General features: G+C 39.4%; 1 protein-coding gene across 1 annotated transcript in view; it reads right to left on the reverse strand.

Annotated features, from left to right (window-relative positions):
• The window catches only part of LOC134226794 (neuroligin-3-like), a 295,936-nt gene that overhangs the window by 52,561 nt on the left and 227,250 nt on the right, over nucleotides 1-16,125 (reverse strand). The window contains exons 12-13 of the mRNA XM_062707784.1: nucleotides 12,351-12,497; nucleotides 449-686 (exon numbers count right to left, since the gene is read on the reverse strand). Coding sequence (XP_062563768.1) covers nucleotides 449-686; nucleotides 12,351-12,497 — 385 coding nt within the window. The remainder of the gene's footprint in view (nucleotides 1-448; nucleotides 687-12,350; nucleotides 12,498-16,125) is intronic.

The raw sequence follows: 16,125 nt of genomic DNA on the forward strand, positions 1-16,125 counted from the left end.
AATGCAAAGAAGGAAGCAGAGAAAGATTTATGGGTCATTATCAGGCTACTTATCTGCTATGAGTGTTGTGTAGTTGAATAAAGCCACAATTCCTAGGAAAGTTTCATGCAGTGTTCGGGTCAAAGTTTAGCTTCTATAGCACTTTCGAAATGCATTTTATTGTTTAATTCAATTTAAACTTGGATGAACCAGAAATCTTTCAATGGTAAAGTGTGCATATCAATGGAATGTCGCGTATATAAATGGAGTATTTTCCAAACATATTTTTATCAGATTTAAATCGATCAAAATGGTTAATCCATCGAAAAATTGTTATTCTTATGATATCTTCGAAATATTGTATAAATTCTTAAATTTCAGAAATAAAAAAATCTGAATTGTAGATAGATCCATTCATTTGGAATTTTGTGGTCGATTACACTATTGACAATTCTGAAATTTTGCTCACCTGTAGTAATGCCGGTTGGCCAACTTCTCCAGCAGCTCTTCCTCCTCTTCCTCGGACAGGATGCCGCCCTCGGAGTTTCCTTCCTGCAGTACCTCGCCCATCGTCGGATCCGGAGTGCACTCTGTGCCGAAAAGTTCCTGCCTCGATTCCTGGGCATCGTTTATGCCTCCCATGCCACCAACAACACCACCTCCCGCAAACATCCGCGGCCTGCTGAACGACTCGGCCCGGACTGATCCTGCAAGGGATGAAAAAGTAGAAAAGACGAATAGACATAACGATGATTAGATTCACTCGCATTATGCTTGGTAATGGACCACATCACATTCGTCCTCGTCGTCGTCGTTGTGAACGACATTGTCCTCGGCGCTGAACTGGTCCCTTTGTGGCAGAAATTTTATTCAATTCCCCGTGCCCGGAGTCAACTTTTAATTTCATGCAAATTTAAACATGGCAATGTGAACAATGCCGTTGTCGTTACCCTCGTATCACGGCTATGGATAAGGACACTGTTGACCCACATCCATTCAGTCAGCTTTTTTTTTATAGATACTACATAGGTATGGTGTAGTTGGTTGATGCAATTTTGTGGCTTTGTCATTATATCACCTCCATCGTCATCTTTTATCCCGGAGCAGTGGTTTACAAATGTTTGTTTCAAATTTCCCAGTGATGGCTGACTTTCACAGCCAGAGTAAAGTGAACTCACTCCAAGTTACCAAACGGGTAGGTTCAGTGTAACTCGTTTACCTCAATTGAAATACAAACAATAATCCATTCGTATCTTGATAGATGCGAGAAATTGGTTTTCATTAAGAATCCTTTAGTGTTTTTTACTTGAATCGACTCAATTGGCGCAAAGTTGATTTTTTTCAGCATGTAGAAGAACTGCCTATTTTTCATCTCATCCCGAAAGTAACAAGCCTATGTATGTATAATGATAATAAATAAAGTAAGGAATTAATTAAATCAGAAAATAATTAATTAATTAATTAATGACGAACAAAAACTATCTTATGTTTAGGGTTCTGTTCATATTTATCCATAAAAAATAATAAAAAATCATGAAGAAAACATTAGTTGAGGCTATAATATATTTTTCCCAAATATTTATTAATTCATATGGAAAGAGTCAGTAACAATAATTTCTATAATTCCATAAATATTTTTAACAGCATGATTTAAGACATTCAACAATATAATCAGGGCCCGATTTAGCCGGAAGCGGGCCCCGAGGCCTACAGCGTGTGGGGGCCCCAAAATGTACAAAAAAGGTTGGTTTTGGTACATAAGATTTGTGGAGGCCCGGGGCCACACCCCCCCTAAATCCGGCCATGAATAAAATTCTTGAACTGCCGTGTCAAAGATACATCCTTTTCATGGTATAAAACCTTTTCCTATGTAACGGCGTTGGGTGGACGTGTTTTAGTCTTCCCCAAAAGTTCCTTTCACCTTTTGATGGTGCAATCCAGTAACCGCAAACCTGCACACTTATTTTTTTAGCGGGAGCGGGATCTCAGCAATTTATTGATCTTTTAACGAGATTCGCACAGATATTTGTCAAAGTTGCTGAAAATCAGGAAATAATTTGCCGAAACCCAGCTAGCAAACCCAGTTTTTGAGGGGATACTAGTTTTCTATTTTGCTGGGCACACGGCTGTACGGATTTTGCTGAGCAGCAGAAATAAAAAAGTGAAAGACTAAGAATCACAATATCCGTGTGTCTAATCCAGTTTTTTTTAAATTATTTTTTTCCTCTGTAGTATTTTGCAACATTATTGCTATTTTATTGCAATCAAAGGATGTTTTATAGGCTCCATTCCCTGCAAAGAGAGTTATACTTAAAAGGCGCATAATCAAAGTTTTTTTTCTGGGTAGTTGCAACACAGTGGAATATTCAGTCGTTTACCAAAGCAAATCCTGCCACACTTTCTACCCCACACATCCAACATCCCCCAATGATTTCCCGTGGAAGACTATGTGACTCGTCGGCTTTCAGCAAAGCAAGTATCACTCCAATATTTTCCTTAAAATTTCCTAATTCGTCTGCACGCGGACACGGCCAGCGCTGGTACCATTTAATTTTAGGTCACCAGTTTTTACACATTGAAGATGATGTAAATCCCACACATCATCTGTTGGTTCTCTGTCTTTTGTCTAATTACAGTTGAACTGTCAATAGCGAAGAATCAAACATTTTTAATATTATACTTTATTATTGACACTTTATCACTAAAGTGACATTCATGACTGGTAACAATCGTGAAAGGTCAATCATGATCATAATCATGCCATAAGACTTTTTCAATAATAGCTTTATGATTATATTTTGGGAATGCACACAGAAAAAAATGAAAAGTAAGTAATGAAGTAATCAGCGCGTAAATAATAAAGACGTGGAAAATTATACTATTCTGGGCGTACATGGATGTTTCCCAAATAGTTCGCCCTAAATTTATGCAATTTACAAAGCATTACGACACTTATTCGTATAAAAAGTGACATAATGCAATACAAATAGCATACATTCAGATGATAATATCGTTTAAATTTACGCTCTTTTTGGCATTCCCTTTATGTGCATTACTTTCGTGTAAATTTCAACAACTTTTTCTATCTATGCATGACTTAAATTTACATACAGCCAATAATATTATTTGACCGAACGGGTCATGTGGCTGGAAATGCTATTTAGCCAAGCAAACCATTGAGCCATCTGGCCGTAAATGTCATTTGATCGAACGGGTCATAAGCTGAAATAGTAGTTTAGCAGAAAAACTTATTTGGCCGAAATGTATGTTTGACAGGAAAAGCCATTATTACGAAAATGTGATTTAATAGAACGGGTCAAATAGCCGAAAAAGTCGTTTGGCCGAATAGGTCATTTGACTGAAAAGACCGGTTTGTCAAAAATTCCTTTTGAGCATGAAACAGTCGTTTGGGTCAAAGGCCATTTGGCCGAAAATGTCAGATGTCCAAACAGGTGCCTCATTGAACATTTCCTTTTGATAGCTTTTTCGTATGACAGTTTGCATGGTTTGCTCGTTTCGAGTCGAGAAGCGCAATGCCACCCCATAGGTTATTTGGTCGAAAAAGTAATTTTGCCAAGAAAACGTCACATGTCAAACATGCCTCCCTGTCATGAGTTCAACACAACTCAACGGGTGACTATGTCAACAAGCTCCTTCAGCAGTTCACTTTGCACGCATGTGCAGTTTTCGTGGTTCAGCGTGCTGGAATCAAAATTCAAGCATCTGTGCTGACAAGTACCCTATCCATACGATTGATCTTCATGGTGTCTCTAGGTGTCCACGTGATATTTAAGAATGTTTGCTACTACCATTTCCAGAAGCCCAAATCTGGAGTAATATTTTTTGTACAATTCTGAAACTTAAGTCGCTTGTTCAGAATAATTAGGCGGATGATCTGCCATTGTTTCAGCATAATGCGAATTATGGTTCTCTCAACTCGTGCTCTTGATAAATTGCTGAAAAATAGTCGTGATGGTCGAATTGTGGGTTTGTTATATTATCACCTGGACTAATATTTTAGAATAATCTGATTGTAGCTGCTGGTTCAAATTTGGTAACATGCTCTGAAAGACAGTAAAAAATTTTTATTATGTCCTCACTATCGTTCAATAATCGGATTATCGTTAGCGTCAAACTGAACCACGCCATTACATTGTGCGAAAGCGGTGTTTCTTGAACGTCGCTTGAACTGGATGGAAATCGCTCGTAGATCCGGCTGGAAGGACCAAATGTCCCGGTTCCCGAGCAACACACATGTTGTAAACAAGTTTGATCTCATATATGATCAAATTTAACCATAAATCAGTTACTGCAGCCAAATCGGTTGGACTATTCGATGTATAGTGCCGTATTAGAAATATTACAATAAGAGATCGGCGAAGACGCCATCTTGTTTCCAATTGAATCGTCAAAAGCGGTTCCAATTTGACTTGTTTACTTTTTGCATTCATAAGAAGCAAGCAAAAAGTTCAAGTGATGCCGGTATTATTTTCACTATTTTATGCATTTTCATACGTTGCCATTTCGACAGTTTTTCACTCCGCCGGTCTCTGGTTATAGGGTGACTATGCCGTACCTATCAGGATATTAACTTCAACAGCGGAAACTTTCCCACAGAAGGATTGCCTGATGCAAGCAGCCAGTTATCTCAGCCACGGATGTGTAATGTTTTGACGTAGGATTACGTCCTTCGGGAAGATAGGGGGGTGGGGTCATTCTGCAGATTCAAATTTGAGACCATCATGAAAAGTGGTCAGGAAGTATGGGCTAATATCAAATTAATCCTAAATGGTGGCGTCTTAGCGGAAAATCGAGTGACTGTCGGACAGCAGCAGCAGCCAATTGGAATGTTTACACAAGGATCGGACTAACGTTCGGCTGCGTGAGTTATTAGAAAAGCGCATTGTGGATTGAAAATCAATTCTTTTCAGAATCTCCGTTTTATACAAGAAAAGATAGAGCGCCGCGTCAAAATTTTCTTCAAAGTATGGATCATAATCGCTTGACGACGGTAGAAATTCATCGTCGATAGCAGCGTAAGCGCTCGGCGGAGGCAAATGCTCCAAACATTTATTCGCAGGAATGACGTCTCAAATCATGGAGTGGTTGACATTGTTTCAGCGTCAGTTTCAGTCAAGTGAAATGATTCTGCTTTAGGTTTTGTTGCTGTTTGTGATTGGAAGGCGCATCATTGAATACAAATTGGTTGATTTTAGAACACAAGTGAGTGTTTTGAGTCGAGATAATTGTTTTTCATTGTGCAAATCATAATCGCTTGGCCACGGCAAAAACTTTCCGTCGGAGATAGCGCAAACGTTCATCGGAGCGACGACAAATCTTCGAGTGACTGACGTTGGCGTCAGTAGCAGTGAAGTAGAATTTCTTTTAAAATTTTGATGTTCTGCGTGCTGCAACCCCCTCTCTTCTATGAGCACGACTGGCCTCATTAGCGATACGCTCGAAGATGTTTTTTTTTTAAGTTATTCATGATGCACATCGCTTCCGATTCCGACGTTGTTCAGTGCTACGTTCTGGTCGATTTGCCGATCGGTCGTGAAAACCGGACCTCGGCTTACCAGTATTCAATATCAATTGAGACGTGGGCCTCGCCCCTTCAGTGGCCGGTATCGTTGGTGTCGGCTTGTTGGCTCCGCTTATCGTTCGTTCGATGCCAGTGCACCCGTGCAAAACCAGAGTGAGCAGCGCAAGCGCTCGTCGGAGGGAGGCACTGCGAAAATGTAATCGCATGGATGGAGTCTATCGTGTTTCTGCGGAAAATGACACTACGTATTTTGTGACTTTATCTCTGTTTTCCACAAAACATGTACGTGCCAAATAAAATCCAACAACCCATTTGCAACCTACAAGGCTTCTATGAAATTAAAACTTCATTTTCAAAGTGAAAAGCCAAAATTCAGCATTGCAAAGAAAAGAAAACAATTTCCTGTGAAAATACGTACTACGTAAGACCACAATTACCTAGTAACTGGAGTGCATCACAACGATGGCATCGGTAACGGTCCCAGCTGCATGCCTTTAGCTCAAGTAAACATATTGACTTTTTCAAAATTAAATACACTACATTTTACCTAATCCTACACAGATAAAAATATGTTGTGATTTTAAATGTATTTTCATGCTCATATTTGGAGCATGCAAATAAACGTAACATTCAATCGATCGCACTATTCTTTTAAATCGAAATAAATTTGAAAGGTGCTTTCTTGTAAAATTCAATCAAATTTAATTGAATATCGAATGTTAAATCGTTTGATAGGATGAGCTGCAATTTTACACGTCGGTGAATTTTCAAAATTATTTGCTGTGTACGTCCAATTGGCAAAAAGCTTCTGAGTCCTTACGATAGCGGGCAGGAATTTATTCAAATTAACGCATCGCAATGGTATCGGAACTCAAATGTCCATCACGAGTGGTAAGCGCTAGAGCCGTCGGTATTTTGACCACGGCAACCTTCTCACTGAAGGATTACTTGGATTGACCCACCAGCTGGAGATGAGGACTAAAGGGTCTTGGAGTCCTAACGGCAGCGTGCAGGAAATTATTCGAATTATTGGCGACGGATTACTTTGAAGGTGTTGAGGGCTGACCGACCACAGTCACCAGATTTCCAGCACTAAACCTGTCACGGGCGCAACTCGCAGGATGCGGATCGATCGTAGATCCGTCTCGGAGGACCAAATGTCCGATCATGGAGAGTCAGCACTGGAGCTATCGAGATATCAACTTCAACAGAGGAAACCATCTAACTGAATTAGCTCAGCTAGTGATGTGTACTGTATTCTGCCTGCTGCAGGGCCTTCTTCGAGTCCTGATGAAAGCGATTAGAACATAATTCGTTAACTCTCAAAGCATTAAAAAAGCTTTATGTTTCGGAAAAGCGTAGTAGAATGAAACCAACTTAATGCACCGGGTAGTGATACCGTTTTTCTCGCAGTAAGCCAAGAACCTTATACGGTTCAACGCATCATTCTCATCATAACTTTTAAACGCAACGGCCAATCGTTATCAAATTCGTTGTCGAAAATGTATTAGAGTGCCAATGGGATGTATGGGAAAAATTGACCATCGAATTTCAACAACGGGTAGGGCAACAACGAATGCAAAAATGCTACACAGAAAGAAATGCTGAAAACTAATTAGCGCGTAAAAAATATAGACGCGGAAAATTACACTTTTCCGGACGAACATGGATCTTTTCCAATAAGTTCACCCTAAATGTATGCAATTTATTTAGCATTATGTCAACTCCTATACCACAAATTGAATAAAAACTGACATAATGCAATGGAAATTGCATACATTCAGGCGATAATATCGTTTAAATTTACGCTCTTTTTGGCGTTCCCTTTATGTGCATTACTTTTCGTGTAAATTTCAACAACTTTTTCTATCTGTGTAGCTTGGCTTAGGAACCTAGCAGTTAATAACTGTGGAAGTGCTTAATGAACACTAAGCTGCACAGATAGAAAAAGTTGTTGAAATTTACACGAAAAGTAATGCACATAAAGGGAACGCCAAAAAGAGCGTAAATTTAAACGATATTATTGCCTGAATGTATGCAATTTCCATTGAATTATGTCAGTTTTTATCAGATTTAGTCTACAGGAATTGACATAATGCTATAGAAATTGCATACATTTAGGGCGAACTTGTTGGAAAAGATCCATGTCCGCCCGGAATAGTGTAATTTTCCGCGTCTATATTTTTTACGCGCTAATTAGTTTTCAGCATTTTTTCTGTGTAGCCTTGTGAGCAAAGGCGTAGGATTGCCAAACCGGAGATGGCGAGATCGATTCTTGGTCCGGTCTAGGGTGTTTTCGGGTGGGAAACATTCTTGACACCCTGGGCTTAGTGTATCCATTGTTCTTGCCACACAAGATACATACTCATGCAATGGCGGGCATAGAAAAGCTTGCAATTAATAACTGAGGAAATGCTAATAGAAGTTGCAAAGCAGGCCAAGTTCCAGTTGGAATGTAAAGCCATTGAAGAAAAAGAAGAAGAAGAAGTAAGTGTTCGACTCTCGCCTTAGTAAGGAGAATGTTTTTCGTAAAGCGGAAAATTCTCCATTGGTCCACTGAATATCGTGTCAATGGTCTGTCTAATGCTAGGTGTCTCTGTGCGACCTCTAATGGAAGAAGTTGATTTTGCCTTTTTTTTTTAAACGTAGAGCCGAATCGATTTTCTCGTTAAAATGCCAACAAGGCGAATAGAAGAAGGAAGGCTGCCGTACCAGTTATGGATGTGTACTTAATCCAGACGTTGAAACCCCCTGGTCCAGAAAGTCGCCAGCACGTGTCCGAGAATAAAGTGTGGTACATACCTTTGTTTTTCTGATTTAGTCGCCAGTGCTTGAATCGAACGAGGGACCCCAATACCATGGAAGTTGAGCCATAGTGGTGGCGGGCGGGAAGTTGGCAAAAGTTAAACATTTGAATATGGTTCGTGTCGACAGCCGAGCCCCGGCAGCACACACAGCAAGTGCAAACTAGTTATGAAAAGTGATAGTTTTACAGCGATTAAAAATTCGAAACAACACTCCCGGCTGTCGGTGGGGCTGATGGTTTTTAACAACGTCGAGATAGGGACGGTGGAGGTGATTGTGTTGCAATCAATTTTAAGGCTTTTTTTTATAGATTTATCTGTGAGATAAATGCATTGACAAGATTGAACATTGATTGACTGATATTGTTGAACTGTAAATTGCGCATTTCTGTGCTTCTATAATCCAACTTTTGGAAGAATAATGTCATATGGGTTAAAAAAAGACAGGAACACCTTCGGTCGTTCTCAAACGGTGTCACCAACGGAATGAGGGCAAGAACTTTAAGGAACATCGTTTTAATAAACTTCCCCGAACGACATGCCATGAAATCCCAACCACTGCCACTCTATTAGACATTCCCAGAGGTTTCGGATGCCAGAAGGGGTCAATACTACTTCCTTCCAAGCATGGCATAATAAAACCACCACTCACCAATCCTTTCGCTGCCACCGCACCGGCCGACCCAAGGCACAATCCCACTTCGATGTTGGCACAGAATGTTTTGGTTATAGAATTTTTCCATCCCAGAGCGGCGTGCGGTGAAACGACCCCCTGCCCGGGCCCTCTTTGCTCCTTTACGAATATCACGACCGATACAACATTCGCAATGACGTTGCTGCGTCCGGCGGCCACGACGGGGATGCTCTTCTGCGAGCTGTTGTGGCCGTCCGATTTTTGCTACGGTTCCAGCCCGTTGAAAGCTTATTTCGCCCCACTTTGGTCGGTTGGATCCAGTGCACATGGACGCTCCAACCGTAGCCATAGTCGTCATTGTCGTGAATCCAAGTTTGCACCAAGAAGAGTGCAAGCATCTATAGGTGGGTACTTAATTTGAAGCAATTTACCCTCTCGGTTCGACGCAGCAAGAGTTTTATGGCGGAAAGAGGTGAACGGGAGATAACGGAAATAGGGGCTAAGATTTTTCAACGCTTAAAATCTTTTACCGACTGCTGCTGGAGGAGGGTGAACCAGCAGTGTAGTAACATTGCCACGAGAACGGTTACAGTTTTGCGTTTGCGGAAGCTTACATGCTGATATTCATGTTTGAGTTGCAGCCAGTGAGTTTTATGCGAAATAGTTTCCGCCTCAGGAAATGACTGCAATACCGCTTGTGGGAGGGCGCTTAGTGGCTTGAAACTAGAACAATTTTGTCAGATAGATGTTGGAGGGGTGTTATCTTATGAAGTTCTAAATTGGAAACAGTAAATCTCTAAGTTAATATACGTGAAATCAACTCGTCTGCAGCGCCATTGGCCCTCAAAGCAAAAATGTAAACTAAATTGCAATAAATTCTTGGTGTACAAATGATGAGTGGCAGCATGGATGGGTTTTCTTGTTTCTTCATAAAAATATGAAATTGTGACAGGACTGCTCTGTTCCAGAGGAGAGGAGATTTCGTTGATCAAACTTCCTGAAGGCGATAATTCTGGCCAAAAATCCAATCCAAATCCAATCCAAATCAATCCAAATCCAATCCAAACCAATCCAAATCCAATCCAAATCAATCCAAATCCAATCCAAATCAATCCAAATCCAATCCAAATCAATCCAAATCAATCCAAATCAATCCAAACCAACCAATCCAAATCAATCCAAATCAATCCAAATCAATCCAAACCAATCCAAATCAATCCAAATCAATCCAAATCAATCCAAATCAATCAAACCAATCCAAACCAATCCAAATCAATCCAAACCAATCCAAATCAATCCAATCCAAACCAATCCAAACCAATCCAAATCCAATCCAAACCAATCCAAATCCAATCCAAACCAATCAAACCAATCCAATCAATCCAAACCAATCCAAACCAATCCAAACCAATCCAAATCAATCCAAACCAATCCAAATCAATCCAAACCAATCCAAACCAATCCAAACCAATCCAAACCAATCCAAATCAATCCAAACCAATCCAAATCCAACCAATCCAAATCCAATCAAACCAATCCAAACCAATCCAATCCAATCCAAATCCAATCCAAACCAATCCAAACCAATCCAAACCAATCCAAACCAATCCAAACCAATCCAAACCAATCCAAACCAATCCAAATCCAATCCAAATCCAATCCAAACCAATCCAAACCAATCCAAACCAATCCAAACCAATCCAAACCAATCAAACCAATCCAAACCAATCCAAACCAATCCAAACCAATCCAAATCCAATCCAAATCCAATCCAAACCAATCAAACCAATCCAAACCAATCCAAACCAATCCAAATCCAATCAAACCAATCCAAACCAATCCAAATCAATCCAAATCAATCCAAACCAATCCAAACCAATCCAAACCAATCCAAACCAATCAAATCCAATCCAAATCAATCAAATCCAATCCAAATCAATCAAATCAATCCAAATCAATCCAAATCAATCCAAATCAACCAAATCCAAACCAATCCAAATCAATCCAAACCAATCCAAACCAATCCAAACCAATCCAAATCAATCCAAATCCAATCAAATCAATCCAAACCAATCCAAATCAATCCAAATCCAATCAAACCAATCCAAATCCAATCCAAATCAATCAAACCAATCCAAATCCAATCCAAATCAATCCAAACCAATCCAAATCCAATCCAAATCCAATCCAAATCCAATCAAATCCAATCCAAATCCAATCCCAAATCAATCAAATCAAATCCAATCCAAATCAATCCAAATCAATCAGTCCAATCAAATCAATCCAAATCCAATCAAATCCAATCAAATCAATCCAATCCAATCCAAATCAATCCAAATCAATCAAATCCAATCAAATCCAATCCAAATCAATCCAAATCCAATCCAAATCAATCAAACCAATCCAAATCAATCCAAATCAGTCAAATCAATCCAAATCAGTCAAATCCAGTCCAAACCAATCCAAATCAATCCAAACCAATCCAAACCAATCCAAATCAATCCAAATCCAATCCAAACCAATCAAACCAATCCAACCAATCCAAACCAATCCAAACCAATCAAACCAATCCAAATCAATCAAACCAATCCAAACCAATCCAAACCAATCCAAACCAATCAAACCAATCCAAACCAACCAAATCCAATCAAATCCAACCAAATCCAACCAAATCCAATCCAAATCCAAATCCAATCCAATCCAATCCAAATCCAATCCATTCCAAATGCAATCCATACCAATCCAAAACCAATCCAAATCAATCCAAATCCAATCAAATCAATCCAAATCAATCCAAATCCAATCCAAATCCAATCCAAATCCAATCCAAATCCAATCCAAATCCAATCCAAATCCAATCCAAATCCAATCCAAATCCAATCCAAATCCAATCCAAATCCAATCCAAATCCAATCCAAATCTAATCCAAATCCAAACAAAATCCAATTGGATTGGATTTGGCTTTGTGTGTCTGTATGTATGTGTGTATGTGTGTATGTGTATTTGTCCGTGTGCGTTTGTGTGTGTCTGTGTAATTGTGTTTCTGTGTGTGTTGATTTCAAACTGCCAATTTAACCGGCCGTACTTTTATTTTGTCATCTTTCATAAGCCAACATACCCAAAGTTATCTCAAATTTAAGAAAAAAACATCCCCATAACCATAAATAATTTCAAACCATCAATGACCGTTTTTTCGCACTTGTCTGAACCTTGACAACTAAATTTCGCTAGTTTTAGTTTTTGCTGTTCTCTGTTCCGAAACAGTGGGCAGCCGTGGATTGCAGGGCAGCCGATTTGTACAGAGGTTAGCGCATCGAGCACTCAGCCACCCACCCCATGCAGTGTATGTGCGGGATGGCAATGTATGCACATTCGAAAAAAAAATACTCACCAGCGTAGTAATGGGGCTCCCGCTCCCGGAAGTGATGGTGCCGCATCGAAACGTCCTGGTCCCCGGGGCGATGCAGCTGCGGTATCAGGTTCAACCACAGCGCCATCTTGTGCCCTCGGTAGTGACTACGCATCTTTGGTTTGGTTGCTGAAACGGAAAAAAAATAATGGATGGAGAAAGTAAGTGAAAACTTCAAAATGATGCACGACGTGGGTTGGGTTGGGGGTAAATGCACTTAAGAGCAACGCCAAGGGATGTGCCGGTCGGATGGTCGGTTGTTCGATCGCACAAATGGTGCAACGGGCTAGAAAAAATCGAAACGAATGGCTGGAGTTTTTAATGCCAGCTCACAAATCATCTTTGGACAGGGATGGTAGCGCTGTCTTCCACAGAGTGAATTTGGTTGCGGAAGTGACGAACTTAAGATCAACTATGATGTTCGTTCTATTTATAGAATAGTTTCTACAATTCATGAAATAATGTCGTATATGAACTTCGTATTTATTTTGGGTTGCGTAAACCGTAATGTTATATTCTTAAATGTTTTAATTTTCCGAAGCCACAAATCAAAAACCAGAATAACAAATTCTAAAAATTTTATTGCTTTGTAAATGTTTGACTACATATTTTTTTCGTTCAATTGTCTTAAATTTTACAACCAGTTTATTCTTTTACTTGTGTTATAGTGTAAACAAGATTAATAGACAAGGCAACCCGATTTCAATCAAATCGGAAAGGAACTTATTTCCAGCCCTGTCCGCTCCGAAAGTAGAGAACGTATGCATGAGCGCTTGTGTTTGACTATTCTTTACGATTCGACCTTGGTCGACTGGCTAAAGCTTTAACCAGAATAGATTACTTCTAGGAAATACGTTTTCTAAGTTTTCAAATAAGATGCAGACGAATAAACTGCTAACGCGACATGGGAATTTATTTAGAAACTTTAGTGTTATCGTATCTGCATGTCGGAAATAAATTTCATAAATAACCTTCCCTTGCTAAGAAAATTCGACAGATCTTGTAAAAGAAAGTGAATTTCTAACACCAAATAATCACATCATCATGCCACTTCATCGCCAAACGTAAAATCTCAACTAAAACTCCAAAGAGAAGAAAACTTCGGGGAAAAAGTCAAATTAAAGCCAGCTTCCATGAAGTACAAGAGGAAACGTTTTATCACCCCATCTCGAGAATGACTGGGCGAATGGTTTATCTCGTCTACACCATCGCCACCGCCGCCAATCCGTACTAAGCCTATCTGCTTTCCGAGGTCCAGATTCCGGTTGAAAGAAGACCACTCGCGTACTACCGCATTGGAAGCGCAGCAGCAGCACTGAAGTTGGTGCAAAATTGAAGTTCAGTAAACAGAAGCGTGGGAAGCATTGATGTTTATTAAATTCTACCCTATGGGACTGATATATCACTATATGGACTAAGAAAAGATCGAATTTGAATTGGGTTTGGATTTGATTTGGATTTGGATAAGATTTGGATTGGATTTAGATTTGATTGGATTTGGATTTGATATGGATTGGATTTGGATTGGATTTGGATTTGGATTGGATTTGGATAAGATTCGGATTGGATTTAGATTGGATTTAGATTGGAATTGGATTGAATTTCAATTTGGATTGGATTTGGATTGGATTGGATTTGGATCGAATTTGGATTGTATCTGGGTTGGATTTGGATAAGATTTGGATTTGGGTAGAATTTGGATTTTGTCTATTGGCTTAGGTTTTTTTTCTCCTTAGATTTGTGTTTAAGTTCAAATTTCTATTGGAATTTTAAATCTATTTCGGTTTGGATATTGTTACAATCCCTTGTTCTGGCGTAACGTACGCCAACGTTGATATTTTCTGGTTACACGACGTTACACGACGTTTAGTTTAGGATTAATTTCTGCAAACGTCTCACGCTTCTTCCACCATTTATCACCACCATTCGTTTCCACTGACTCCAGATAGCCTGACAATTCGTGAGATTTTGAAACATCGTCTTCGTTAGTAGCTAGTTGAAAAGCAGGTCCTAGGAAGTCCTTTGTGTTGAGTTTCATTTCTCTTGTCGTACGGCTCTTGAGTTTTAAAGTGCAGACAATTACAATAACGAGAACCGGCACGAGGCAGTCAGCATCTCTAATCAGTACTTTTATGTCAGTATTAGATGGAGAAGGATTGGAAACAGATGCGTGAACAATTAGGCACCCAGTGCTACTTCTTCCGTTGACGCTTTTGTCTCTTTATTTCATTAACTGAGCTGAAAATTTCAGGCTCATTTTTTCGAAAGGTCAAAACGAAAAAAAAAATTGACAAAGTTAGTAACATTTTCGTTCGATTTTTTCATGTTTCCGCTTTTTCCATGTTTCATTTTTTCACTTTTCTAGCAAAAAGAGAAAGTTTTATTCGATTTAAAATTTTAAATTCACGCTCAAATTAAGAATAACTTGTTTTCCCAACGCGATGATGTGCTGCTATAAGCTGCTTCGCAACACCAGCGGAGAAGCCTTTCTATGAATCCACCTCCATGCTTCGTTTGTGTTTATTTTTCATTACTTTTCGAGGTAATGAAAAATACATACAAAGCGAAAACAACATTTTCGCTTGCAGAGGTGCTTCACTCTTTTTTCCGTAAATTGTGTTTCTTGTTCACATTGATAATGTGTTATGTTCCTACTGCAGCTAGGTCTGCCATCCACTAAGTGTTCTTCGTAGGATTTCTACTCTGATAGTCTGGCTGTCGTTTTCGTTTGAAGTGTCAGAGATCGATTTTGCTTGCAATATAGCGCTCTAACTTTTACTGAAATCATGCACAAAACTGAGTTGGAATCCTGAATGCTGAAAATCCTTATTGTTTTCTTTGTACTGATTTCAAAAGTTGACCCCTCTTACTCAATATTTTCCCCTACTTAACCTTCTGTCTGTGCTCAAAAAAACTTACGTTGTCTGTGCTCTGGGGTCAAATTGACCCCAAATTGAAATTGCTATAACTTTTTTAATGTTTGGCCAATTTTGAATTTATGAGGCTGTTTCGAAAGATAATTTAATCATCTTTCAGGTCGTTACCAAAGATTGACTATTGGTGGGCGGGTACATCGCGGGGAGGGGTTTTAGTGAACAAGGGTATAAAACCAGTGATTTTTCATGATTATTTTACTTATATCCGAAAATCCTACCCTTTTGAACTGCACCTTTTCAAAAAGGTTATGCAGGAAGGCATGTGCCCTGGCATGAGGCGTTGATAAGTTTAGAACTCGGCCGCTAGGTGGTGTTATATTTGAATTCATTATTTTGGACTACTTAAGATATTGCGATATATAGAATTCTCCTCAGTGTAAATATTCTTATCGCACAAATTTAAAAATTGGAAGACGTACTCATTATGTTGAGCACCGCTTTGTAGTGCTAGACATCCTGAACAATATTGCCGAATACAACTTGAGTGTAGGTATGAGGGATCTCAAGCTAAAGCAATATTTCATATATGCAAGAATATTGCAAGTACGCCAGCGCCGCCTATTTGTAAATTTCCTAATTATTTATTCCGTCACATGACAGTCCATTCCCACCAGACGAACTTTATTAAAGACGTCACCTTTAAAAACTTCGAATTTGTGCGATAAGAACATGTACAATGAGGAAAATTCCATATATCGGAGTTACTTGAGTAGTCTAAATTAATGAATTCAAATATACCGCCACCTAGCGACCATGCTCTAAACTAATCAATGCCTCATATTAAAGCACACGCCTTCCTGCATAACGTTTTTGAAAGGTGT

The sequence above is a fragment of the Armigeres subalbatus genome, chromosome 3 (assembly GCF_024139115.2).
Source record: "Armigeres subalbatus isolate Guangzhou_Male chromosome 3, GZ_Asu_2, whole genome shotgun sequence".
Taxonomy (NCBI): domain Eukaryota; kingdom Metazoa; phylum Arthropoda; class Insecta; order Diptera; family Culicidae; genus Armigeres; species Armigeres subalbatus.